We start from the raw sequence: 27,896 nt of genomic DNA, 5'->3' as shown, positions 1-27,896 counted from the left end.
CATGCAACTCTTTTCCATACAAGGACAGTTCATTCATCTCCAAAAAAAAAAAAAAAAAAAAAAGACAAAAACGCAATAAAAGTAACAAAAAAGTGGTTTGCTATATAAATTACGTCTTCTGAAGCCACTATATTCACTATCCACCCCTCCGATAGAGCTCTGAAATCTTGTATTCATGTTCACATTAAAAAAAGGCATTAACACACCATGTCTAGTGTGTAATCAGTAAACAACCTAGATTACTATTTATTCCTCACAGATTGCTACTGTATGACTAGTCACTTAAAGGTATGATTTTTTTTTTTTTTTTTTCAAAATTAACAAAATTTAAATAATGAGTCAATATATCATCAATACTCTTTTGCCTTAACCAGATTCATATGTAAGCCTATTATTAATTTATAAGTGTTTATATTTTATACTTGTCGGGATGGTTTTCGCGGGAAATTGCGTACATACGTCACTCGCCCGTGCGTGGCTCGTCATATTAGTAAATAGAGATAAGTTGCTACTTTGAGGCGTGTATGGTGTGGGACTGGCACAAGTCACAACGAGCGAGAAATGTTGACATGGAGCACGCTAAATCTCGAATTCGGGAAAATCACCCGATTTAAAAAAAGAAAAAGACGCACAGAGAAGAGTCTTATGTGACAAGAGAATCAACCTTGGCTTGACTTTTCGGAGATGGCAAGATCTGAGGGATTTTAAATGTAAAAGTGATGCGTTTTTATTATTCAATAGTTAAGGTATTTTAGGCTACTGAACAAATCAATTATCTATTGTGAAGGGTCGTTTCTTTATGGGTTGTAGGTAGCACAGTTAGTACAATGTCAATTCATGTGTATAGCTACAGTAACGTCTTCTGCTAGTCAGCTTGAGATCCTTTCCATCTAAACTAGTTGTCTCTCAAGCCTAGTAGTGAATGTTTTGAGCAGCAGGATAATCTTTTTTTTTTTTTTTTTTTTTTAAAGTTTTTACAGAGAACCATATTCATCCACACAGTCATGCAGAGCCGAAGCACAACCAAAACGATGTTCTTCCGCAAAAGGCATGTTTTGTTTTTTTAACTGCAAGAGGGCCTAAATTGTGTACCTTAAAATAGAGCAAAAAATAAATAAATAAAATAAAAAAGGCCTTGTAGGTGGGGTTAATTGGGGGAAATAAAATCATAATTGTGAGATATGTGGGTATACCTACTATTATGGAAATGGGCTTCCACAGGTTTGGAACTCTTCCTTTAAATACAGTAATAGACTTGATCCATGAAAACAAAGCTTCTATTCAAAGAGGACAAAAACATTTATTGCGAATACATTTAATGAAATGTGGAGTCCATGTTACAAAACTATTTTAACAAAAACAGGATAGATTCAATGTTTTTTTTAAAGCATTTTTGCACACAAGCATCAAATTCCTCCATAGGAAACCGAACATAAATACTTTCCCAAAACTATGTGATCTGATTACTAGGATTTGTGCTGTTTTAAACTGGCTAACCGTATATCCCACACACCTGGCCCACTGTTAATTAGTTACCTGTATCCCCTGTAATAAAAAGAAAATGCTAGCATGCTAAGCGTGCGTTTCCTCCACCCAACACCAGGCTGGGTTGAGAGATTGTGCATGAGAATGCAATGGGCACCAGAGACATTGTATAAAACCAACACGTGGTCCAAGGGTGCTTCATTTCAGCTACAATCACGTTCGTCCAGGTTCAGGAAGCCTTTGACATTGTAATAAAAAAAAGGTTTGTAAAAAATGTGTAGTCAAATGGCAATTTCTTAATAGAAAAAATGTTTTATGCAGTTCGGATACAAGCCAACCCTAGATGCCAGAATGTTCAAGTGAACGTGCTTTCACCATGAAGATGACTTGGATTTCCACCCCGAATAAATAGTTCATCTTTTTTAGCAGCTACATTTCCAGTTCAGCAAAAGATAGTTTAATAGAATGAATTGTTAAACGAAAATGGTAAAAATTAACGTTGTACATAAATAACACTGAAAAAAATACCACAAGGAGGTTTGATTTTCCTAATAATGAATAAAACATTCAAATTATTAAAAAAAAATGGCAGTAGAAAAATAAAAACGATAAATTCCACATTCACAACAGACTAAATAGAAACAAAAACAACAAAAATAACACTGATATATTTTGCTTTACCTCCAAGAGCATACTTAAAACCGTGAGGAAAAAAAATAACCAGAAAAACGTCCGATTGCAGTGAGGTATTCGCTTCTGATCTAGCAAGGCTACTGAAAAAACTTGAGCCCTGCCACCAGGAAGAACTTTTCCAGGAAAATCTCAGAGTCCAGGACGGCGATGTGGGCTGCCCGGCCAATCAGGGAGTTGGCGGTGTTGGGCAGCGCATGGATGACGTCGTAACGCACCAGGTTACAGTCTTTGTTCTGAAGCACGGGGAGTAGAAGGTTCTCGATCATCTCGGCATACACTGGACCTGATCACACAAGTAGATGGAGAGAGAAAGAGCCAAGAAAATGAGAGAGATATGTTGTTAGAAGCAGTAAAATAATTCTATACATTTAGACATTGTCCCTAAGATTTTTTGTGTTACTGTAAAATGCATAACCGTTCAAAAGTTTGAGGTCAGTAAGGGTTTTTAAATGTTTTTGAAATCTATGCTCACCAAGCCTGCATTTATTTGATAAAAAATACAGTAAAAATGTAGTGAAATACAGTAAAAATATTGTAAAATATTATTAAAATTTAAAATAACTTATTTTCAAAATGTAATTTATTCCTGTGATGGCAAAGGTACATTTTCAGCATCATTACTGCAGTCTTCAGTCACATGATCCTTCAGAAATGACTGTAATATGCTGATTTGGCACCCAAAAAACATTTCTTATCAACATTGAAAACAGTTGTGCTTCTTAATATTTTTGTGGAAACCATGATACATTTCAGAATTCTTTGATGAATATAAAAAGTTTATTTGGCATTCATTTGAAATGGAAATCTTTTGTAACAACATTTTTGCGATCAACTTTTTATTCAAATTTAGCACAAAATGTACACTTCAATTTTGCCACAGTATATGTCAAATAACATACATGCATATTCAAGGATAAAATTAAAAAATTAATGTACTTTTAATGTACTTCCAAAACATATCTTGCAGACAAAACATATCTTGCAGCACCAGAATCCAAATAAAAGTCTTTACTGTCACTTTTGACCAATTTAATGCATCCTTGCTGAATAGAAGTATTAATTTATTTAAAAAATTAAAATTAAAAAAAAAAAAATCTTACTGACCCCAAAATTTGAATGGTAGTAAAAGTCATGAGGGTCAATAAATTATGGATTTTTTTTTTTTTTTTTTTTTGGATGAACTATTTCTTGAATTCTTACCAGTCTGTTTATCCTTTAAGGCTGTTTTGCACATCTCGATTCGGGCAGAATGATAGGGGACGTAACGGTCCTGAAGGGACCCCACCAGCACCACGTTCTTGAAGAACTGAAGACCTGAAGAAGAATTTGAGGGATGGGATATGAAGAAACCCAAACTAACATTGACTGTGAAACCAGAATGACATCACACTCACCTGCTTTCTTGCTTAGCTTATAGAGGAAAGTCTGGCGTGGGTCAGAGTGGTCACGACAGGTCAGCTGCAGCAGAGAGCCAGATTTCTTCCACTTCTGCATAAACCACAACCCTGACACAGAGGAAAAATGAGAGTGGTTCCTAAATACAGTTTAACAGTGAATGGCTCATAAATTACTGTCTTCAGAAATCTGCTGAGTTTTATGACCATGAGTTACCGGTATTGACGAGGGCCGAACTGTTGTACAGCGTGCCAAGATGAGGTCCAGACAGAGACAGAAACGTGTGGAGTCGGCTAAGATAACACTTAAACCTGGGCCGCGTCAGCACGGAGCGCACAATCAGATTTCCCAGAGAGTGACCCACAAAACTAAGAAAGATAACACAGTTATTCTGTCATCCTAAGGCTAGATGTGTTTTAGATGTCTAAGCAATCAACAAGGTCAAATTAATGTGCAAAATGGCACACTTCGATTGACCTCCATGTCTGTAAAACCCACAAGACCCCAGGGTCTCATTTGTCATTTTATAGTGAAAAATTGTGCTCAAGTGCGCCCCCTATGAGGCCAGAATCTACACATGATGCACACTGATTCAGACCACACAGTCTTGGAAGAGGACTAAAAGGGCTGAGGGAATCTTTTGGGACAGGGTCAATTTTTTGAAAATTGAGGTCTTTTTTTTTTTTTTTTTTTTGAAAATTTAGGTCTTTAAAAAGTGGCCTTGTGGTGAGTTTTTTTTAGTCTAGTGTTTTGAAATAGTATTTAAATTATTAAATGGAAATACTTTAAATAAATAAACAACACTGTGTGTCACATGCTAAAAAATACCTTCAAAAGGGTAAAAATGCCTTGTAAATTAATCAATATGGCTCCTTAATAAAAAAAAGTTACACTGGACAAAGTCATTGGAAAAAGATGTTTTTAGAAACTAGGGAAAGGAAAAAACAAATCTTGAATGTAAATCATATTTGTAGATCTCTAAAAATATCTGAGTTTTACTTTCTCATATATTTGAGTTTAAGGAAAAGATTTTACCTTATCTTGGAAACTGTGAGGTTGTAGATTTGTATGTACTGCACTATTTCATCCAAAAGTCTGTCAGTCATTGACTCAAAATCTGCAAATGTGTCATTCTTGAAAAAAAAAAAACAAAAACAAAAAAAACCCAACAAAACAAAATAAAGGTTAAAGTTTCAAAACATCACATATTAACATTTAAAAAAAAAAAAATTCAATTTCTTTTCCAAATCAACTTAAGTTTTTATTGTTTAAAAGCATCTCCAGTGCTTTTACATATACTTTTTACTTAAAGTACGAATTAAATATTAATAAAATATTTATGATATTTATTCTCTAAAATGCCCATCAAACCCAGTGCTTGTTCATGGGATGGTTTACCTGATTGCGCTCTGACATTAGGAAATCTATACGAGCACCAGGTAAGCCAAGCTCCAGATAAGTCTTCACTAGACGTAGATCTGCACTGTTACCTAAAGAAAGGGTTTTTATTAAAAGAAAAGACAATGTGAATCTGTAAATGCGGACTTATTCAATTTAAAAGAACAGAGGAGTGTGACTGCTTACCATCCAGGCCATGTACACACACTATGAGGTGTATGCCCTCATCACAGTTTTCATCCTCATCCATGCTGAAATATGGCACAGTGGAAGCCAGATCTGCCACCTCACTGTACAGGAACCCTGGCAACTTTAGTTGCTTCAACTCCTCTTTTGCTTGGACAAACCTAAACATTCACACACACGTGTAATTAACTCGTGCATCTGCAATCCACAGTTTCTATGAATTATGCATAAGAAACATGAACTCCTTGCTTTTAATGCTGCTTCTTTTAATGTACTTCCAAAACATATCTTGCAGTACCACAATCCAAACTTAAACTCCATGTGAAACAGAATTTGATTCCAACAGCAGTTGATTTTTCAAATTTGCCATTACTGTTGTAATTTATTATATTAATTTGCATTAAATTACTGCAACACGTTTAATTACTGCAAAGATTTTAAAATGCAGTTACAAGATGTTACCTAGAAGAGTAGCCTAAAACAATGTCAAAAATAGCTATATGGATACTGGTTAACATTAACATTACATAATACATAATACACTAAGTACATAATAGACCTAGTGTGACCTAAATAAATGACATATGTTGAAAAGAAAAGTTACAGAAGCAGAGAAAGTCATTGAATTTTGATGAAAGATTATGAAGACAATTATCTTTTTCTACACAGGGGTTCAAATATTGGGGATCATTTAAAAAAAAAAAAAAAAAAGAAATTAAATTTATTCAGCAAGGATGCGTTCAATTAATCAAAAGGCTGTCAAAAATATTCATGTTACAAAAGGTTTTCTATTTTTTTTGATTTAAAAAAAAAAAAAAATCTTTCTATTCATCAAAAAATCCTGTAAAAAAATGTATCAGTTTCCACAAAAAAAATTGTTTTCAACATTAAGAAATGTTTCTTGATCACCAAATTAGCATATTAGAATGATTTCTGAAGTATCATGTGGCACTAAAAAATAGAAATTCAGCCATCACAGAAATAAATTACAGTTTAAAATGTACTGAAATAGCAAACAGTTATTCTAAATTGAGAACAAGAGATTTATTATAAAAAAAAAAAAAAAACATTTTTTGAACACTGATGAATCATGCATAAAAAAAAATTTTAAAAAAAAAAAGGATTGTGTGTAAAGTAAGTGAATATAAGCAATTTTTTTGTTCCTTGTACATGGCAAACTGCAAAAATAAATGACGAGTGAAAAAAGAAAACTCACGCTGTCATCTGAGCAGTAGGGGCGCTCTTGTACCAGCACAGGTCGTTGCTGGTTGGAGCTGGTCCAGGAGGCCGTGTCTGCAGGCCAGCTGAGGGGATGTATGTTTCCTGGAGCTGTTCCAAACCCAGGTGATCATAAAAAAGGGTTCTTCCCTCTGCTCCCCCATCCTCACACCTCCCTTCCTCCCCTGGGATTCCATTGACATAAACCAGCCCGTCTGTCTCCTCATAGTAACCGTTCTCAATATTTTCATGTTCCTGCTCCTCCTCCTCATTCTCTTCATCATTAGCATTGGGGCACGTCTGAATCCCCAGCGTCACGGCTGCAGTCTCCAATGGGCTGATCTCAGATATATCAGTGCTGGAGCGAGAGCCGAAGTAGTTCTCCACAAAGCCTTTCTTCACCAGGTCTGTGCTGCTAGTGACTGATGTACTGGACTGGGCGGCTGTCTGAGGCTCACTACATGCTTCTGGCCCCAGTGCTACACCACCTGGAAGTTCTGTCTCAGTAGAACCTGTCGGCCTGTCAGGAGCAGAAGTTTCACAGCGGGACTGGAGAGCAGAGTACTCATCGTGAGACACAGGCCCATCTCCATGACTGATGGGGGCTTTTTGTTGAGCCAAAACTCTAGAGCTCGACTGCAGGAGGCTGTGAGATTCTCCTGAAAAGATGAGACTCTGTTCCTGCACCAGGATGCTGGACTTCCTGCTAGTGTCTTCTGTCTCCACCTCATCATCCGAGGGGAGGGAGTTAATGGAGGTAAGAGAAGACTGGACTCCGCTGATGCCGCTGGTGCTCTCTGGATTCAGGCCCTCCAACGCGGTGGTTCCTCTGGAAGCAGGGCTGAGCGGAGGTGGTCTCTGGTGGGTGCTCTGTGGAATAAGCTCTGTAGGTGCCTCGAGGCCAGAAGAAGCAAAAGGAGATGGAGAAACCGGTGCTAGCTGTGTCGCAGAGCTGGGCTCGCTCTCGATTCCTGAGTCTGAGAGCCTGGAGGAGGCTTGAGGAACACAATCACTCCTCAGTGCGGCTCCACAAGCTCCAATGTACGTGGCGCCATCCCCAACGCGACTCTTGAACTCAGAGAAATCGGTCTGTGTGATCTCTGGAACATCCCTCCTGGGGGTTGGATCTGAGTGGTGCGGTAAGAGAACGGTGACCTTATCGCCCTGGTAGGGGTCCTTGTCGCTTGGTTTGACATCAATATGTCTGAGCCCAGCAGGTGGATGTGTCAAATCAACTCTGGCAGCTGCACTCTGTGTGGCTTCTGCTCCAGTACCTGCCTGGGGCCTAGCCTGCATTTGCAAACTCAAAAGATTGGAAAAGCTGTCGCTCTGGACACTGACGTTGCCTTGAATGTCACTTGTGGTACAGTCTTTAGCACTCTGAGCACAATGCATGGTTGTGGTTTCATTCTGGAGGATGCATTTGCCTTTATCATCTAGCTCGTCTTTTGGATTGCACTGAGCATCAACTTCTTTGGATTTGGTGGTTGGTTCGCCGAGAGGAATCTTCAAGTTCTTGTAGCCTGTGAGGACCACAGAGTCTTTTGAGGTCTGCCTGACCAGCTTCTTTGAATTTTCAGTCTTGGCATTCTTCTTCAGCTTGATGGATTTGGCTTTGGATTTGAGGGGAGGCTCGTTTTGCTCAGGCCAAGTGGTGGTGAGGGCAGCTTGCTGCTTATCAGGGCATGGACCAAGGGCTCCCAATCCACTAGCAATGCAGTCCTTTGAGTTGGACCTGTCTGCTTTAGTGGACCCAGAGCCACTTCTAGTGTTATGGAGACCAAGCCATGGACCATCACGATCTTCAGGGTAAAAACAATATAGTAAGCAAGATGATGTTTGGCAGACATATTAATCCAAAGTGACTACAGTACATTTAATACAGGGACTGTTCCACTGGTGCAACTTGAGATTAAGGACATAATGCTGATAATTCCTGAAATGCCACATGAAGGTTCTGAAACTTTACGCTTTTCATTACCAAACATATCTTTAACCACTATGCCACACCCAGTGTATCCTAAAGACATCATGAACTAGCATAAAATGGATTTGAAATATCAAAAGGTCTCGTTCCTTTTTACCCTTTGTTTATACCCTTTAGTCCAATCCTGCTAATGGAGGGCCAAAGTCCTGCAGAATTTAGCTAAAACACCAATTAAACATTAAATCAAGATCTTCAGGTTTACTTGAAACATCTAGTCAGGTAGGTTGGAGCTAAACTATGCAGGAAGGTGGCCTTGCAGAAGCAGGACAGATATTCCTGCCTTTTTTTTTTTTATTCTAGCAAAAGTATACTTGAAAGCTTGCATAATTGAAGCACTTTAAAAATGGTTAATCAGTGGTTGTGACACAAAATAAAACAAGCAAGACACATGTGGTATTAATAACTTGGGTGGAGCACCATTCTCATTGTAGAAAGCATTTTATTGGCCAATACTTACAAAATGAGTCATTAGTAATTTCAATCAATTTTCTCAGAAAAATTTAAATGAAAAACCACAAAACTCCAACATTAGTTGTCAACTTTAAAAAGGAAAATCAATTTTGTGCATTGTTTTTTCTTATGAGCTGATGGATAAAATGATAATCAAAGATTATCATGTAATCGACCAAGGGGTGTTGTTACACCTACCTTCAGTAATGGATTCTAAATATCTGTCCTCAAAGATGATTGGTAGGGAGTTCACATCTCCATCAAGATCAGCACATTCAACAGGAAGAGGTGGTAAGGACAGGAAGTAGGAAGAGTTTTTGATAGCTGCGGTCATCTGTTGGTGACTGTGAGCACTGTTGAATAAAGTAGTTCATTTGAATATCATGAGAACTGACATTTACTCTTTGTGCTAAATAAATACATTACAGTAAAGCTATTTTAAGACATACTGCAGTTCCTGGTAGGCCAGAGCACTCTGTCTTGGGTGTTCAAGACAAAAGAAAGCTTCTGCAAATCTTTGCACCTAAAAGTTATAAATACAACATAAGTAAAGCCAGAAATTACTCTGAACAAACAATTCTAACTATGCAACCTCAATTTCATGCATCTTCGTGTTATAAAATGTGTCAGAATGCAAAAAAATGCAATGCATAACAATGCAAGTATGCAAATATAATATGCATATGGTAGAAGTAATCTCAGAACTCACCCGTAGTGTGTGGTGCTCCTGGGCCAACAACGCAGAGACACGTTCATTCAGAGACACCACTTCCAGGAAATTCCCCCACAATGCCATAAGCAGAGAGCACAGCTGAGCCAAATTCATGTTCACCAGTTCAGCCAACTCATCTGGGCTCTCTGCCCTTTGCTGCAAGATCACATACATATTATATATATACATATACATATATACACACACATTATATATATACATATACATATACATATATACACACACATTATATATATATATATATATATATATATATATATATATATATAATATATATATATATATATATATATAAAAAAAAAAGCAGTAAACCTTCTTGAGGCACCAGTCAAGCCAACTACAAGCAAAGGGAGGTATGAATGACCTTAACTTATGGTACAAGTCATTTTATATTACAGTAATGGTATAAAATTACTGAAAAAATTACAAACCCTAGAAATAAGTATTTTTGCATAACCCAGTGAATTATATATACCTGAAAATTGATGGATACAAACTAAAACACATGATTATTCACAATGAGTCCATGATAAGTCTGGAATCAGTCAAACACAAACTTTACATTATGTAATGTAGAAGTTAAGTAATTTAAAATAGTGGTAACCAGGGGACCGGGGCCACTAGGGGGCCTCCGTATTTTTTGACTACTCCATGTTTGTTCGCACATAAATAAATGTAAAACAGAATGAAAATAATAATAAAAAAATAATATTGAAAGTGTTATACTAACTTCACTTGATATTCATGTCATACCTTTACTTGCTCACAAAGCTCATTAAGTCGGGCCTCCACATCAAGTTTCTCTAAAAAAAGAAAAGAAAAGAAAAGACAGCCGAGTGAAAATGTTGTTTCTACAGCAGCAGTATGGAGTGAATGAGAGACAAGAGTCTGTCTGAAGAGCCTGTGATTGACAGCACATGAGAGGGAGCTAGAGGAACAACAGCACAGGAAGTAGGAGTCAGAGGACAGAGAATACCAGCAATGTTCAAGCAATTAGACTGATCCAAAGTCAGCCTGAGATCTGAGATACTGCTAAAGGAAAAAGGACTAAGCTGAGCTATGAACTCCCTCACTGAAGGACACTTGTCATTGACAAACGTCCAAGTTAGGGGGAACAGAAGAAAGAAACAGATCTAAAAAAGGACACAAATGAAAGGCAAGAGGCGTGTGGAGCCGAGGGTCGGTTTTGGAGGGACATACCTATGTAGACGTGCCTTTGGCCTGGAGGATAAGGTCTTCTGAGAACTCGTTCATAAAGGACCTGCATGCTGGGCTTGGCTAGTGGTGGGATTGCACATATAGGCACGTTTAAAACTTTCACTCTCCCCTTTTGCTGTTTGAGCTTAAAATGAACCCTTAAATACATGCAAGTTCAGTCACGAGATACATTCGGGTCAGAAGCAGCAAAGGGTGAGTAGTTTAGCTTTGACTAAGTGAGTGAAGGTTTACAGTGAAAGTTCTGAAGGGATTTGTATTAAAGACAAAAAGGGAAAAAAAAGGATCTGCTTGCTTATACATACATAAGATAGAGGGCAGAGGCACAAATGAGGGACAAGGGCTAATTAGAAACATTATGCAGGTAAATAAGACATTAAAAGGTAAATGTCCAGAACAGCAGCTCTTCCTTAGTCTCTAAGAAGTGAGTGGGTGCATTAGTATGAGTGAGTGTTCAGTGATGGGCTCTGATGAGATTAAAAAAAAATATTAATACGTGAAGGAAAATAATTCAATGCATATACAACAAAAACAACAAATAAATTATATATATATATATATATATATATATATATATATATATATATATATATATATATATACACATACACACACACACACACACACATATACATATACACACATACATACACAGTAGCAATAAGCAAAAAAGATATGTTCAAAAAAACTGCAGCATATGAAAGTTTAAATATAATAATAAATATAATCACATATAATTAAACAAAATTAAATATATTACAATATACAAATATTATGGAGCAATGATTCAAAAACTGAAGAAAATTAGTCCCAGGGCTTTCAACAAGCATCCCTGAAGTTACTTCCAAGGGGTCCGTGGAAAAAAATGATATATAATGCTAGATTTTTTTTTCTCAGGTTCATTCAAAATAATGTACAATTTCTACTAGACAAACTTCTTCTGTTCCATTCAGGGTCAGTAATATTTTTCAATGTTTTTGAAACAAATCTCTTGTGCTCATTAAAGCTGCATTTATTTGATCAAAAATAAAGTAAAAACATTCATATTGAGAAATATTATTAATATTTAATATAACTGTTTTCTATTTTAATATATTTATAAAATGTAATTTATTCCTGTGATTATGGAAGCTTGTTTCTGCCATGGAATAAAACAATTTAAAAGATAATTGAGACTTTTTTTCTTGCAATTATGAGTTTATATCTCTTATATCTTTATATCTTTAGTAATAAAGTCCAATTCTGATGAAAAAGACTGACTTTTTCTCAGAATTGTTAGTTTATCTCACAATTCTGACTTCATAACTCGCAATTGCGAGTAAAAAAAATGAGAATTCTGAGAAAGTCTCAATTATCTTTTAAACACGCAATAGCAATTTTATATCACGAAATTCAGAGAAAAAAAATTCAGAATTGCGAGGAAAAAAAAATACAGAATTGTGAGATAAAAAGTCGCAATTACCTATTTTTTTTTATTTTATTTTTTTAATATTTTTTATTCAGTGGCAGAAACAAGCTTCCATACTGTGATACCAAAGCTGCATTTTCAGCATCATTACTCCAGTCTTCAGTGTCACATGATCCTTCAGAAATCACTCTAATATGCTGATTTGCTGCTCAAGAAACATGTCTTATGATTATCAATGTTGAATCAGTAGTGCTGCTTAATATTTTTGTGGAAACCATGAAACAGTCTTTGATGAATAGAAAGTACAAATAAATCAGTATTTTTTTTTAAAAAAATAGAATAGTCTGTAACAATGTAAAAGGCTTTACTGTCACTTTTGATCATTTTAATGGATCCTAATTGATTAACAAGGTGAATAAAATTTTTACAGTGCCCAAACTTTTGGATGGTAGTATATATTGCTCACAAATACACATACTGAAGCTCAGTGGTTAAACTGGGTTTAGTAATGAAAGTTTGTTTAAAATAACACCCTCCTGAATGTTTAAGCAAAACATGTAAATTACTTACCAAAATGCCTTATACAGGGTCAATGATTGAAGTGCAGTGTAAAAAGGTTGTAAAATAAATAATTTCGGTCTTCCATTTTATTCTTTCAGTTCTGATGGGACTACATACCTAGCTCCATGCGCTGGGATGCGGGCAGATTCTTGGTCAGGGAGGTTAAGTAACAAAACAGGCCCTGATATGCCCGCAGCAAGCTGGCACACATGTTCTCATGCAGGCTGAAGGCATGCTGTAGGCACTGATCCGATACCAGGAAGGATTTGCCCTGCAAATAATGAAAAAGGGCTTGATGCATCACTGAACATCGTATGAAAAGCAGGAGCATTAAGAGTTTTTGCACTGTGATCAAAGCCAGTTCCTCTTAGAGATACAATCTATTATGTTTGAAATGCATTTTCTATTTCAATGAAGGTATAAAACTGAGTTTTAGTGAACTCTAGAGCTCACTATGCTCCGTCAGGCACCTACATGCCAACTTAATGTGACTGGGGTCTCAAGAGAATTGCTGTAACGTAAAAATCACATCATCTCATTTACTGCACAGTAACAGCTCAAGCCTTTTAGTTACATAATGATGTCTATTTATGGACAGCCTTAAAGCTCACACTGATATCATGAGAAAATCACTGCCTCTGTACTTTGCTTTTCAGATGCAATGTCAGCAAAGTGTTTTTGACTAATTGGATTGAAACGAAAGACACTGCTCTCATTTGGCTAAAAAAAAAAAAAAAAAAAAAAAAAAGAGCATTTGAAGTTTAATACATAAAAGTGGCTAAATTTTTTTTCTCTCTTGCATATTAGAGGTTGATTCAGTTGAGTAAGGATATCAGTGTGTGTGTTTGTGTCCTCACATCTGGTGACAGCTGCTTGACGTAGGTGGTGCCAAACACCACAGATTCCAGTGGTGGGATGAGAGAGTCTTTGCTTTGTGCCGGAGCGTTACGATTCAACCAGGTGCTTTTTACTGGCCGCGGGAAACTGACGGGACAAACACTGACAGTCAAATTCAGCACACACATTTCTACTGATCTATAATAAAGGCACAATATTCAAAAGGTGCACCTTTTGAAAGTATTTTTTCCTCAATGAAAAGATGTTTTGTTTAAATAAATGAAAAATACTTTTGACAAATACACTCAAATTCAAAGGTGTGGGGTCAATAAGACGTTTTGTAAAACTTTTGAATGGTAGTGTATGTTTTAAATTATATTAGATATTTTGACATCTGTAGGTCCAGTTCTCAGTGTACTGCTGACCTGATTAGAGGTTGATGGAGGGCCACCAGTGATGCGTGGATGGTGGCAGAGATGACAGACAGGTGGAAGTAGTCAAACATTACGTTGACGTGCTGGTGGATGCCTCTGTGGAGGCTAAAGTGCAAACGCAGTGTGCGACTGCTGATGCTCTGGAGAGAACTAGGGTCCTCGGGCCTGAACATAGACAAAAACCAACACTGTTATATGGGAAACAATTGTTTTAGGTAATATTCTTTGTTTGTTCAAATCCTTAACCCTAAATATAAGCAACAGTACAATCTGAAAATAGCATTCAGTTATTCGTCTACATACGAGTAGTCGCCATCGGTGAAGAACAGGTCCAAAGACAGCTGAAAGTCCATTTCATTTAAGGACTCTTCCACCTGCAGGGGAAAATATACCATCACCACCATCACTAGTGATGCATACAGAGGTAGATTTTAATCACTGAACCAATAATGTGGCTGTTGTTTGAGTCACGAGAGTCACTCACCTTCTTTGCATCTAGCAGCATCATCACTTTGAATATGAGGACATCGTTGACAACAATCTCCTCATTTTTGTAAAGGATCTGAAAGGTTTTGCTGCAGACCACATCATCTTGAACTGTTGCTGGGAAAGCCAGATCTGAACCTGTGAGAAAATGCACATTAGAAGGGCTTTACAAAGCTCAGATAGATGTGCTACTCTTCCATGTGAACCTATAAAAAAACATATCAAACAGTCAGCTGGCTTAACGGAAATAATCTGCTATTTTTTCAAGTTTTAAATCATTCTGTTGTCTGTTTATGGCTTATTTGTGTACATGCAAATATGGCATGACAAAGTGAACCAAATACAAGTTTGACATCAATGGCATCAACATCAAACTTTATTAGAGTTTGAGCATCTTGCAACAAACTGTATCGATGTCAACCCACATTACACATGCTTTTCAAACACAAAGCTAAAAAAAAATGAATAAAATAAAATAAACATCTGACTCATACATACTGCCCTGATACTTCTATGAGGACAGAATTTGGAGGAAAAAATCCCTGGACAGATAATGATGCATCTCATAACATTTCACCACAGGCTGAAAGACATTACACACTCCAACAGACACAGAGCCTGTTAAAGTGCAAGCAAAGACTCTTTCAACCTTTCAATTCTTTCTTTTAACAAGTTATTCAGTCAAGAGCAGTGAGTGATTTTCTCATTTTCTTTTGTTGTTTGACAGATAGCAGCCTAATACAGTAAACCTGCTGCTGTCACTAAGACCTGATGCACGGATCCTATTGACACGCATCCAACTTCTTTCCCAACCGATAACGTTCACTTAAAACATATAACCAACTGTGTTACATGAATATTCGCCAAGACAGGCATTTCGAAATAAGTGTGTGTATTTGACCGTTTGAGTGCAATAAGGTGCGAAAGACAACTGAAGGGTCGTATGCTGTCAGAGAGGCGGTTTGCCTATTAAAGTCATTCAGATATCACATGCCGTTGCGATATGAACATTTGCGATATTTCGGTAATTTCTACATATCGTGCAGCCCTATTAGGTATCATTCGAAAGCTTAAAAACTCAAAATTCATCATGTGAAAACTGTTTTGAAATTGGACATTGTGTTAAAATGGAAACTTTAAAACCTTTTAGCGGGCAGTGTCATTTCATATTACGAAATTTATTTAAACTTTTATAATCAACATTTTTTCTAATCTTGACAAAACACATTGTCGGAAAGGTCAGAGACTCAAGGTTACATATTTGGTGGCTGTTTTGTGATAGAAGTGATATTGTGACAGAAATGTATTAATTTGTGACAGCAGAATGCGCAAGAATAAAAAATCATTGGTATGTGGGTGGCTATTTTGGTATTAAGGCTAAACAATTTCATAGGAACTTTTCAAATTTTGTGATATCAACTTCAAATTTGGAACACAACTTGGGTAGACATATGGCTTTGATTTTATAGCAATTTTAGAGTAAAAATTATATTGTAAAATATATATTTTGTATTAAATATAAAAAAATGTTTCAGATAATTAAATAATCAGTTTTACCTAGAGTTGGGTGTTATCACGATAAAAATTTTCATCTCAGTTGATATCGATATTTATCACAATAAATGTTAAATCTTTATTTCTTTCCAATTTAAAGGTAGATTTTTGCTCCTGAGTGAAACTTGTAAAAAAAAAAAAAAAAAAAAGACAGCTAATTGTCATATTCTGATGAAAAAAACCCAAACACTTACATATTTAATAAAATGTTTTCTCTCTTAAAATTGCACATTTGACAGTAGCTTGAGTTGACAGTAGCAGTAGCTTGAGTTAGGATGCAGATGTAAATGTGTTCATTAACAAAACAACCATCTATAAAATTGTAATAACCTCATTTGTAAAGAGTAAAATTTGGTCTTCCATAGTATTTGGGTCATGTTAACAGTTAAAACCAGACACTGCACCTCACTACCATGGTAAAATGTAACTAGGCTGTATGGTTTCTATGGTATTTGTTATGAAAAACAGAAGTCTAAAGACATTTAGAATAAACACAAATGTACAAAAACCGCTATAGCTTAATAATAATATTAAAAAAATACTGCAATTATATTACATTACTCCTTTAATGTCTACATTAATAATATAATAAAATTTGATATGAATATATCCCACATTTCTGCCACAATCCCATGGTTTCAGTTAGTGGTACTACAGTAAACAACAGATGTTGGCGACTTGTCGATTAAAAAGCCTTCTATCCTTTTGTCATCAGTGTCAGTGTTGTTGAGAAAGTCAATGCTGTTTCATCTGGCTTTAAACTAGATGAAATCACAAGGCATTTGATTTACTGGCAAAACATGATAAGGTATCAGGGATCATCAATCCAGAAACATACAATAAAACTTAAAGTCCCTGTAAAGTCAATTCTGAGAATTGTTTCTAAACACATTATAAAGGTTACAAATGTATTGCTGAAACACATTACAAAGACTGTGAACTATGTAGTACTGAAGTGTGAAGTAAGAGTGTTAAACAGTTTTTCACCAATTCTGTATACAGGATTTTTTGGGCGGAGTTAAAATGGGGGCTCGATGATGCACTGGAGCCCCCGAGCTTATAAATGCACTATATAAATGTTGATGACGCACTAGAGCCACCGAGCATGGGGCCGCCCCTAACGCTACAGCGGCTCGCCCGCTCAATCTCGAGTGTCATTACCGTTAGTAATACAGCCTACATTTTGCTAGCTAGTAATGACTTCCTCACGCAAATGCATATTACCTGGTTGCGATAATATACAAAACAGCTCGGTCGGTCTCCTTATTTAAATTTCCCAAAAACGATGATATGAAGAAGGGGTGGATTAATTTAGTCTCTGCAGTGATAATTTTACACCGGATAGTTTTACAAACTTTCATCAGAGACAACTGGGATTCACTGATAATTCGCTGTGATTGGTGAATGGGGCTGAACAGATTATCTCCCGCCTCGGACTTCATACTCCCGTCCCACCGATAACCGATGATATGGGGCCGGACAGAGTCTCTCCTGTCCCGCGGCGCCGACATCTGTCAACAACAGTCAGCAGTACGTGCCCACCAATGAGTCTAAGTTGCCTTGTGTGCTTATGTTATAATTAGTAGCTAGTCCGCAGTAACTCTACTAAATTTTGCAACCCTCTAACGTGATTCTTTTGTTTATATGCATCAGTATGTTTGACTCATTAGACAAGTAAGTTGAGATGGCAGTTCTCGCAAGTGGGTGTGGTTTCAGCGCCGACAGCAGACACGCCCCCAGCATTTGAGAGCAGAGAGTACTGCTTATTTTTTCACGATTTTGATAACTTATTTCATTTACTTGGTGGTTTTTTTTAATCATTCAAATTTGGCTGGGTGGTTAATAACACATTTTTCTGTGGTGTGACAAACTCAGAATACATACTTTAATATGGCTTTACAGGGACTTTAAAAGCATCATAGATTCAAGCCCAATTAATGTTCTTCTTTAATTAATAAAGAACTCATTTATCAATTAATAAAACAGCTCATTTAAAATGTAGTTTCACAAACAACATTTTATGAAGCTTAAACACTTATTTTGTTAAAAAATAAACGTGGCGCCTCACTTGATTATCAACCATACCACCATCCACTGCACTGAATGTGGCATGTTCATTTAAGGTGTATGAGTGTTTTTACCTATGGGATGCAGCAGACTGGCTTCCACCCTCTGTGGGATCCGTGGCGGCACTTTCACACCGGCTCGTATCTGATAGAACCTGTCAATACAGGAAAACAACAGTTTTCATCAAGTATTCAAAAAAAAAAAAAAAAGCCGTAGACATTGCGGTTTAAAAATGTATGCCTTTTTTTCCGCATCTCTATTACACAAACACATAAAAACAAACACAAGAATTATGAAGTGCATCACTATCTAAACAGCCAATGTAAGGAAAGCCTCTATTCAGCAGACAAGAGCCAGAAAACATGTACAGTCATACAGAACTCTGCGGTTCACTTGACACAAAACCATGTTAACCATCACTTAACCACCAGCAAATGAGGCATGAACACTATATTGCTACTAGGGTTGCAAAATTCCGGGAATTTTTAAAGCTGTAAACTTTCCATGGAAATTAATGGAAATATATGGGAATTAACGGGAATATATAGGAATTAACGGGAATTAATGGGAATAAACAGGGAATTTGCAAAATTGCAAGTTAGCCTATAACAGGGTACTTAAATGTAGTTGAAAAAAAAAAAAAAAAACATCTTACAGCATAATTTTGGTTAAAACAACAAGATTTAATGCAATTTCAGTTGAATTTTTACGCTGCACATTCCTCAATCACATTTACACAGCACACTACTTACTGCAAGGCTATTGAGGCCACACCCCCTGCATGCACTGTTCATTCCCCCAGTCCATAACATGCACATTTGATCAAAAATACAGAAAAAAACAGTAGTATTGTGAAATATAACTACAATTTAAAATAATGGTTTTCTATTTTAATATACATTAAAATATAATTTATTTTTGTAATGCAAAGCTGAATTTTCAGCATCTTTTCTCCAGTCTTCAGTGTCACATGATTCATCAGAAGTCATTTTAATATGCTAATTTGATACTCAATTATCAATGTTGGAAACAGTTGTACTGCTTAATATTTTTTATAACCTGTGATTCTTTTTTACAGGATTCTTTGATGAATACAAATTTAAAGAACAGCTTTTATTTAAAATGGAAATATTTTGTAACAATATACACTACCATTCAAAATTGTGGGGTCAGTCATTTTTTTCTTTCTTTTTTTGAAAGAAATTAATACTTTTATTCAGCAACTATGTGTGAAATTTATATAAAGTGATATTGTTAGAAAAGATTTGTATTTTGAATAAATGCTGTTCTTTTTAACTTTTTATTCATTGATGAATGCTGAAAAAACAATTGAGGCTATAAAAATATATTTATTTTACATATTTACTAAATTAAAAGTAATTGAATGCGAAAAAGAAATAACTGTTATTTCAAGTTATGACCAAACAAAATGTTTATATTTATATGATACATTTTATATAAATATTATACATTTATATAAATTTCACAAAACTTCCAATTAATTCCCACAAATTCCTGTTAAGTTTCCAAATTGGAATATTTCCATGACTTTTGAGGCAAATATTCATAACCTACTAAACTTTCTTGGTATATTTATTTTTCTAAAAAACTTTTCCAGGTCTGGAAATTGCCATTTTAAAATTCAATGACTTTTCCAGGTTTTCATGATGGTACAAACCCTCTCTTTTGTACTTTCTATTCATACAAGAATCCTGAAAACAATATATCATGGTTTCCACAAAAATATTAAGCAGCACAACTGTTTTCAACATTGATAATAATAAGAAATGTTACAATTTGTCAACGATTCGATGCTTCGATAGGAGGAGCCTGATTCGACTACCAATCTCACAGCCGAATCTTCGCAGAGGTGTTATGAAACGAGATATGGGGGTGCTCAATATCTGATTTTACATAGACCTACCGGTTCTCTCCCAATAGGTTAATATACATTTTGGATGCTGTGAAGGTTTAGCTAAAAAGGCTGCCACTCCAGTTTAGCGTTGCCTCTGCAGTTAAAAAGACAAAGTGGACAATTCTGGCTATACTTTCGTTATTTTAATAATTTTTTTAAATTTATTTATTGATCACTCTGGGTTATCTAATTTAACTATTTGTGGCTTGTGTTTTGAATATATATTCCCCTGCACTTCAGGCATTTTGCAGTTGTGACTTGATTATGACTATTTCACTTTTTAAATTATTTTTATTTATTAGAATGGTATATTCTGTTCTAATTCAATTCTGTAAATTAATTTTTGATTGTTTTTCGGTGTATTGATGTTGCGCTGTAGAGTTAAAGCTTGCTAGCACAGGCAATTTAGCAGATTTAATTTGATTTGCAGACATGTGAAATGCATATCTATCTACAGTGTGGCTTTTCTGCAGTTATTTATATATATTTTTAAGGTTCATTGATCCAAAATGTTTTTATGGTGTTCTGTACATGGTGGCTGTGAATGTTTATCCACATTGCCTTTCATTTCAGTTTAAAAAAGATAAACTCATTGTCAGTTTCATCTATCACTTGACAGGCAGTTTGGTCGCTTTATTAGAAAGTTGTTTCTCTGTGCTGTGTTTGAAAGAAAATAAAAGTTGTCTTAAGGCGCGGGTATAGGCCTTACTTCATTTTCCGCGTCCCGCTCCATTTCGTGCACAGTTGAGTGCACGAGCCTTTCAAAGTAGCCTATACTCCTTTGGCCTTGAGCGCAGAAAGAGTTTGTGCGCACCATGTAGTGGACTGCTGTTTTTCAAGAACCCCCCACGCTCACACATATACGATTCGACTAACAGTCGAATATAGGCAATCTGATTCGACTAAGTAAATCCGTAGTCGGGGACACCCTTAATATTATATAGTATATAAACATACTTAAAAAAAAAAAAAAGAAAAAAAAAAAAGAAGAAGCATACTAGACATAAATTAATAGATAAAAACTCAGACTAAAAGAACTCTGCTCATAAGATCATAACATTTTAAGGAGTTGTCCATCTATTTTTTTTTTTTAATTATTATTATTGAATTAGCTATTTTACAGTGCCTGCATTTTTTTCTTTCTCACCACAATGAATCAGTCTACAAATTCAAACTCGGGTAAAGCCTCATTTCTTTTGCCATGCCACTGCAGATTCAGCAATGCAGGAAATGCTGTCAGAATGTTTTAATACAGTGTTCAGCAGAAAAATGCAGTTTAAAAACCATTAATTCAACCAAGCCTCTTGAAAATGGATCATTTCTGGGTTTTTTTTTTTTTTTTTTTTTTTTTTTTTTTTAAATGAAACCAGTCAGCTTTTCTTCTTAATGTGGTTCTTAAAAAGGAAGAAGCCACTGTGACCGCCAAAGAGAAGTCTCATGTCCTCTTAGTTCTTCATTTCTACTCAGAGCTCGGCTGAATAAACCGGACACACTGATCTGATCAGAGAGCTCCAGCACATGGCTGTATCCACACAGCTCTGTTTATATCCTGTGCCCCATCCTCCCATGCATTTGCAATAAAAGAGGAAGTTCAGGCAACCAAAATAGAGCTGCAATTATCCTTCTGACGAGAATATCATGACATCAAAAGCACACGGAGGCACTTATGGGGGAGTGAGGAGATGGGTAAGAATACTTAGTGAACGGGCTGGCCGGAACGCGGATCTGGGAACAGGAACAAACAACCAGTCCCCTTACAGGAGCTGAAGAGTAGAATGAGGGTTGCGTTAAGCTTCCTGTCGCACAGCTGAGCAAACCCAATGGCTCTCTGTTTTAGTTAGACCCACGGCGACAATGTCAGCAGATGTGGAATGTTAGCCTGAGGTTGCAAACTGCTGTGCTGACACCAAACAACCCTATTAGCACTGCCGATAACACAGCGTTTCTTCCTTTTCATTTGAAAACTACCCCTTTAGATGTTTACACTGCAACATAAAAAGTGTGAAGTTGCAAAAACTTACAACCAGTGTTGAGGAAACTTACTTTTAAAAGTATTGCATTACAATATTACGTTACTCCCTAAAAAGTAACTAACTGAATTACTTTTTATGGAAAGTAATCCATTACATTAGCTTTACTTTTTCTCAATTGGGCTGGGCTTGCTTGTTTTGTTTTTTTTAATAACAACAACAACAACAACAAAAAAAAGTTCTGTTTTTGGCAAATGTAAAGACCCTTTCACAAAACGTTTAATGAATATGCCTCAGGCTGAAGGAAATGCAAAAATTCATATCTGTACAGTGTAATTTCTCTTAATATGGGGACGGGATAGGTGTCAGTTAATAAATGGGAGAACAAAGTAACTTGTGTTACTTATTTAAAAAAAGTAACTGACGTTTTCTTGTAAATTTAAAAGTAATGCCCTACTTTACTAGTTTTAAGTAATCTGATTACGTAACTAACAATACTTGTAATGGGTTACCCCCCAACACTGCTTATAACATCTCTTTAACTACATATTTTAGAACAAATGACATTTTTACTTTGGATATCTAGCAAAAATAACTTTATATGCTAGTAAAGGCCAATATCATACTCATACCGCCCACCCCTAGTTATATCTAGTGACTAGTTTTGAAATGTGGGCTGCACTTGTAACTTTACCCTTACCTGTTCTGAATAAAACTATGGCTTTTCATAGAGAACAAAAGGCTCTAGAGATTACATTACATTACATTTGGATCTTGTGTGCTGAAATGCCCACGTTTCCATACTTAGGATAATTCTAGGTATGGAGTGTTCAGAAATTATCTGTTCTGAATTTGGGTCATTTCAGGTTTTTGACACATAGATCAAAACTTGTTAACCTCAATTGTATTATTAGATTCTCTGCTAATAAAAACCTCTTCCTCATATTAAATATGTAAATGCATTCATTTTGTCATTATATTACGCATTAGTGGGATTTGCGCATACTTTAAGCATTGTTTAAATTGCTAACCCAAACTATGAAACTTTGCATCCTGCACCATTTGCATTCAAATTGTGCATTTTGTTAAAGAATTAGTTCACTCAAAAATGAAAATTCTGTTATCATTTACTCACCCTCATGTCGTTACAAACCCACAAGACTTTTGTTTTTCAGAACACAAATATGTGAATAAAAGCCTAAATTAAATCTGTCCATCATAAAGCAATTGTCTCTCTTCAGAAAATCTGGACTAAATTCATATGGATTCATTAGGATCTCTTTATGAACTTTTTGAAGCTTCAAGTGTGGACTGTCAATGGAGGAACAGAAATCTCTCAGATGAGTAAATGGTTGAATTTTCATTGTTGAGTAAGGTGCGGTCACATTAGTAACATTTCTGTGAGATTTTGCAGTCAAAAAAGATCCATTGTCAATAGTATAGTGATGCATGAAGCACCTCTCACACAGAAGTCACTTTCAAACTTAGCAAAATCTACCTGAAAATCCCAAACTCACACCACATGAACTGTTGTTTGCAAAGCAACAGTAAATGTGAACAGTGATCACACATTTACACTGCAATTTAAAGCATATAATATTGCAGTTACTAATCAGGTTACCAGCAAACTGCAGAGTAACTCTGGCAATCGGCAGGTGTTAATTTTGGGCCCTGACTGTAACTGACTGAAGAAAAAAAAAAAAAAAACAGTTTGAAACAGCAAGGTAACCCCTCAATCCAAGCCAACTCATGGAGAATCAATCTGCAGCATTAAGCATAGTTGTACAAGCAGACACTTGTGACGTGCCAGAACAGAAATAGTTGTGAGGAGACGCCTAAATTATGAATTGAGCTGGTGCACATATAGATGGAGAAGCTGAGACTCGTGCCGGAGACTTGGGGAAGAAACTTGGGGAAGAAAAACATGAGAAAATCCAATAGGGATGTGAAGCATGTTCATACTTTTGAATATCATTCAGTTTTGACTTCCTTCCAAAGATAACATCATTTCATGTAAACACATGCCGTCATTCCCCCACCTAGACAAACTTTCTAAAGTAAAAAATCCATCTTGATGAGGAGCAGGTGCCTGAAAAAACATTATCATACTAGGAAAATGTTTTCTTGTGCAATCCATCGCTATTCCTTTGTTGTTTTAGTCACGGCTTCCAACCAAGATCATCCTTGAAAATATTTTATCTGTGAGTGCTACCTAACCTGGAATGACACTTTTTACAGAATAAGATCTTTAGTGGAACAGAAAGGTATTGGAACATGTTCTTACCCTCTTTGGAAGAGATCCACATTATAGAACTTGTGGAGCTCCACAGAGAACTCCACCGTGGCCTGGACCTCCGTCATGCTCGATTCAGGGCTGGAGGATGGCCTGTCTCAAACGATCTGCAGCAAAACTGTGCAGATACAGAACAAATAAACAAATTTATCAGTTATGTCATCCCTAGTGGAAGGAAGAAATTGGAACACATTTCTACACTGAAATTTAACCAGAAAAATACATTAAAACATATAGAAATGTGCAAAAAATGTTAAAGAAAATATGCATGTGTATCCGACAGTGTATTAGAGTATGCATATGCATATACTAACAGAATAACCTATTAAGTATCTAGCTTTGTGTGAGGAACAGATCAAAATATACACTACCATTCAAACAAATGGGGTTGGTAAGAAGTCTTGTGCTCAACAAGGCTGCATTTATTTGAACAAAAATACAGTAATAACTTTAATATTGTTAATGGGGTTGTCCAAAGTACCGACTTCTGCACTAAGTCAGTACTAAATGTGACAATACCATCTTTGAAAGCAGGCGTCTATCAACGGATCTCTGCTTTCAAACCTGTAAAGATGCCTGCTTTCAAACGGTGTAAGCACTCAGTAATCGGTGTAAGCACTCAGTAAAGAGTGTCAAAGATGTCTATTTACAACACGCTTTTGAAGCATTGATCATTGTAGCCAATCACAGACGTATCTGTTGAGCACATGAACACAATGGCCAATCAGAGGTGTTTACAAATCCGCTCAACAGTGCTCAAAATGCTAGGATCGTCACATTTTTAAAATTTCAGTACTAACTTGGTACCGAAGTAGGTACTTTTGACAACCCTAATTGTCAAATATTATTACAAGTGGAATTTGATGTCTATTTTAATACATTTTAAAACTTATTTTATTCCTGTGATGGAAAAGCTGATTTTTCATCATCATTACTCTAGTCTTCAATTTCCTTCAGAAATCATTCTAAAATGCTGATATGGTGCTTAAGCAACATTTCTTCTTATTATTATTATTACTAATGTTGGAAACAGTTGTACCGCTTAATGTTTTTGTGGAAACTGTGATACATTTTCAGGATTCTTTGATAAAACAGGTTTAAAAACAGCATTTGTTTTAAGTAGAATATTCTGTAGCATTATAAATGTAGCATTATAAGTGTTTACCCTCACTTTTGATCAATTTAATGTTCTGCTGCAAAATAAGTTAATTTTCTTAAAACCAATCTTGCTGATCCCAGACTTTTTAACAGTAGTGCAAGTTCACTAATAATCATCATAATCTGAAAAACAAAGAAATAAAAGCATACAGGTTTGAATCAAAATTAGGGTGAGTAAATAACGGCAGAATTTATTTACTCAGAAATGTAACTTGAATGTTATTCATGACAATCCATAACTGAACAACGTCTAAAATGTGCAACTCAGCCACTTTATCACTCACTCACACTTGAAATTGAACTGAATCTAAAAGTAGTTTGAAAAACTGTAGAAGTCAACTAAAAGTCAAAAAGTTCCAAAAAGAAACCTCATGTACTTCCAAATGCAAACCAAATGCCCTTCCACTTCACCAAACAACTCTGACCCAAGTTCATGAGACGAGTTTGACTACCTCCTGACATTTAAACTCCACAAATATAGCAAAGGCATCCACGTCTGCAAGCATGCATGAATTACCATACAAGACAATGTATTCTCAGTGCTCTTCACCTTAATATCTTTAAGCACTGCCTGTGCTTGTTCTGAATTACCACAGAATGCTTTCACACACCCCACAGGCTTTCAGAATGATTCACCCTTATTTGCAAGTCACAGTTACAGTACTGAGGTGTGATGCAAGATCCTGACAAGTCCAGCACACTTCAGGCAATTCGATGCAAATACCTCGGCTAATGCTAGCTAGACTCCCCCGCGGGGGTCTCTGGAGGATTTCATGTGCCTTGTGGCATTATCAGGGCTTAAGCATTCATTAATACAGATTAGCTACTTTAAATAAAAGACGGACTGCAGTCGCCAATCACATGCAAACCACAAAGTCAAATCAGATCAACCACAGCAAGATTTTCCTTCCAAACATGTGTTAAGCTGGTGATAAGAGCGCAAGAGCCCCGTCCCACTGTCTCAGCGCTGCGTGTACAGATACGAACAACAGAAAACAGGCCTTATTTTAGTAAGGCCAGCCACTTTCCTTCCTCTGAGCTGTGCCTGTGAAAATTACATTACCATATCACTTTTACCCTACTGCTTGTCATATGTTCATATTCTTGAATGTCCTTGTGTTTTCTGCTTTCACTCTCTTAAATTTAGATTTCTATAGAACAAAAGAGTCAAGATCTGAAGAAAAAATCGAATTCATTTCTCCCATAGAGAAAATGTTTTTACTGATAACATATAAATATGTCAAGACATGCCTACCATGAGCTCAGTATGCCATATGTTTTTGTTTCCGTTTCTGTACAAGCCATAAGTCTGTGTTATTTCAACTTCAAAATTGTGCTTACTTGTCAAATTCCCAGTGAAATACTACATTACCTGCAATTCTAAAGATACACAATTCATAGTAATAATCTACGTACACGGTCTTGAACGTAAAATCTTTTAATGTACACTATCTTTTAATACATAATATCTTTTTTAATGTATATGATTCATTGAAAAACCAAAATGGTTTAGTTTAAGACTAGAAGTGAAGAATGGGAAAATACTTTACAAAAAGTATGAGTGATTTGGGTCTGTATGTATATGTATACATGTATGTGTGTGTGTGTATATATATATATATATATATATATATATATATATTATATATATAGACAATTATTAAAAGATATTATCAGGGTAATTGACTCACCCGTCCTGACTCGGTGCAGTATCTTCTGTCAACTTCATGTCAACTGATCAACACAATCCTGTATAAAAACACATTTAAACACATGAAAAACGCATTTAAACCTAACTAATAAATGTTTAAAAATGTTTCTAAAATGAAACGTTAAAATAAGCATGCGATTGCATTTGATTATTGTTATTACTAAATGTTATTATCAGTTTCGTTTGATTATCAATAATATAACGATTTCTTTAATATTATAGAATTAAGCCTGATGTGTTAAACAGATTTTGTTTTTAATTCCTGTAGGGCAGTTAGCTCTAGCGTTAGCTTGTTTTGCTTTTCAAATGACCAGCTTTCACAAACATCACACTATTTGCGTAAGTTAACAGACACGTTGTCAAACCTACAACCTGAAAGGCACCAAACAGTTATAGTTTATCAAATATCTGGCTGCTATGTAATTAAAAACCACGTACATTTATCCGCTTCGGGATTTGAGGCCTCAATCCGCGGTCTGGATTTCAGAGCGATCCCGCCTCGACGCTCCGATCACTTCGCTTCTTAATTCCTCTTCATGTCGTATAAAATTCGGCGATGTCCCGTCCTCACAGCAAAGACTTAAAACTGCAGATCGGGCGAATCTGATGTAAAATGAATCACATCTCCGTACGGTGTGCGGTGAGAGTCGTAGACCGTAAATATTGTCTAAACTTGCTGTAAGAGTGAGTTTAAGGGAGGCGCTCACAAGCCGGTACAACACCGGTCACTATCAAAGGCGTT

General features: G+C 36.0%; 1 protein-coding gene across 2 annotated transcripts; it reads right to left on the bottom strand.

Annotated features, from left to right (window-relative positions):
• Positions 1-1,275: 1,275 nt before the first annotated feature.
• On the bottom strand, positions 1,276-27,896 carry fam135a (family with sequence similarity 135 member A). 2 transcript variants are annotated; one of them, XM_051916229.1, is made up of 22 exons: positions 27,593-27,896; positions 27,135-27,192; positions 24,277-24,403; positions 18,182-18,261; positions 14,485-14,624; positions 14,304-14,374; positions 13,992-14,165; positions 13,587-13,713; positions 12,847-13,000; positions 10,746-10,823; positions 10,299-10,348; positions 9,522-9,680; positions 9,262-9,335; positions 9,011-9,165; positions 6,374-8,177; positions 5,158-5,318; positions 4,972-5,063; positions 4,609-4,706; positions 3,790-3,941; positions 3,573-3,683; positions 3,379-3,492; positions 1,276-2,461 (listed from the first exon to the last, which is right to left on the bottom strand). In XM_051916229.1, the coding sequence occupies exons 3-22, from the start codon at positions 24,351-24,353 to the stop codon at positions 2,256-2,258; spliced, it is 4,077 nt and encodes a 1,358-aa protein (XP_051772189.1). In that variant the 5' UTR covers positions 24,354-24,403; positions 27,135-27,192; positions 27,593-27,896; the 3' UTR covers positions 1,276-2,255. The 2 variants fall into 2 exon arrangements, with proteins under 2 accessions (XP_051772189.1, XP_051772190.1); XM_051916230.1 differs by lacking the exon at positions 10,746-10,823.

The sequence above is a fragment of the Ctenopharyngodon idella genome, chromosome 13 (assembly GCF_019924925.1).
Source record: "Ctenopharyngodon idella isolate HZGC_01 chromosome 13, HZGC01, whole genome shotgun sequence".
Classification (NCBI taxonomy): Eukaryota; Metazoa; Chordata; class Actinopteri; order Cypriniformes; family Xenocyprididae; genus Ctenopharyngodon; species Ctenopharyngodon idella.
The sequence above is the reverse complement of the archived record's forward strand: the minus strand, read 5'-3'. Positions and strand labels throughout refer to the sequence as shown.

What these genes read in the sequence shown, in the direction of transcription:
- fam135a (XM_051916229.1), bottom strand. Translation starts at nt 24,353, where the DNA reads ATGACGGAGGTCCAGGCCACGGTGGAGTTCTCTGTGGAGCTCCACAAG. An exon ending in CCAAAGGCACGTCTACATAG is followed by an intron (nt 10,349 to 10,745) that starts GTATGTCCCTCC and finishes TTCTTTTTTTAG; the next exon opens with AGAAACTTGATGTGGAGGCC. An exon ending in CTTAAAGGATAAACAGACTG is followed by an intron (nt 2,462 to 3,378) that starts GTAAGAATTCAA and finishes TTGTGTGATCAG; the next exon opens with GTCCAGTGTATGCCGAGATG.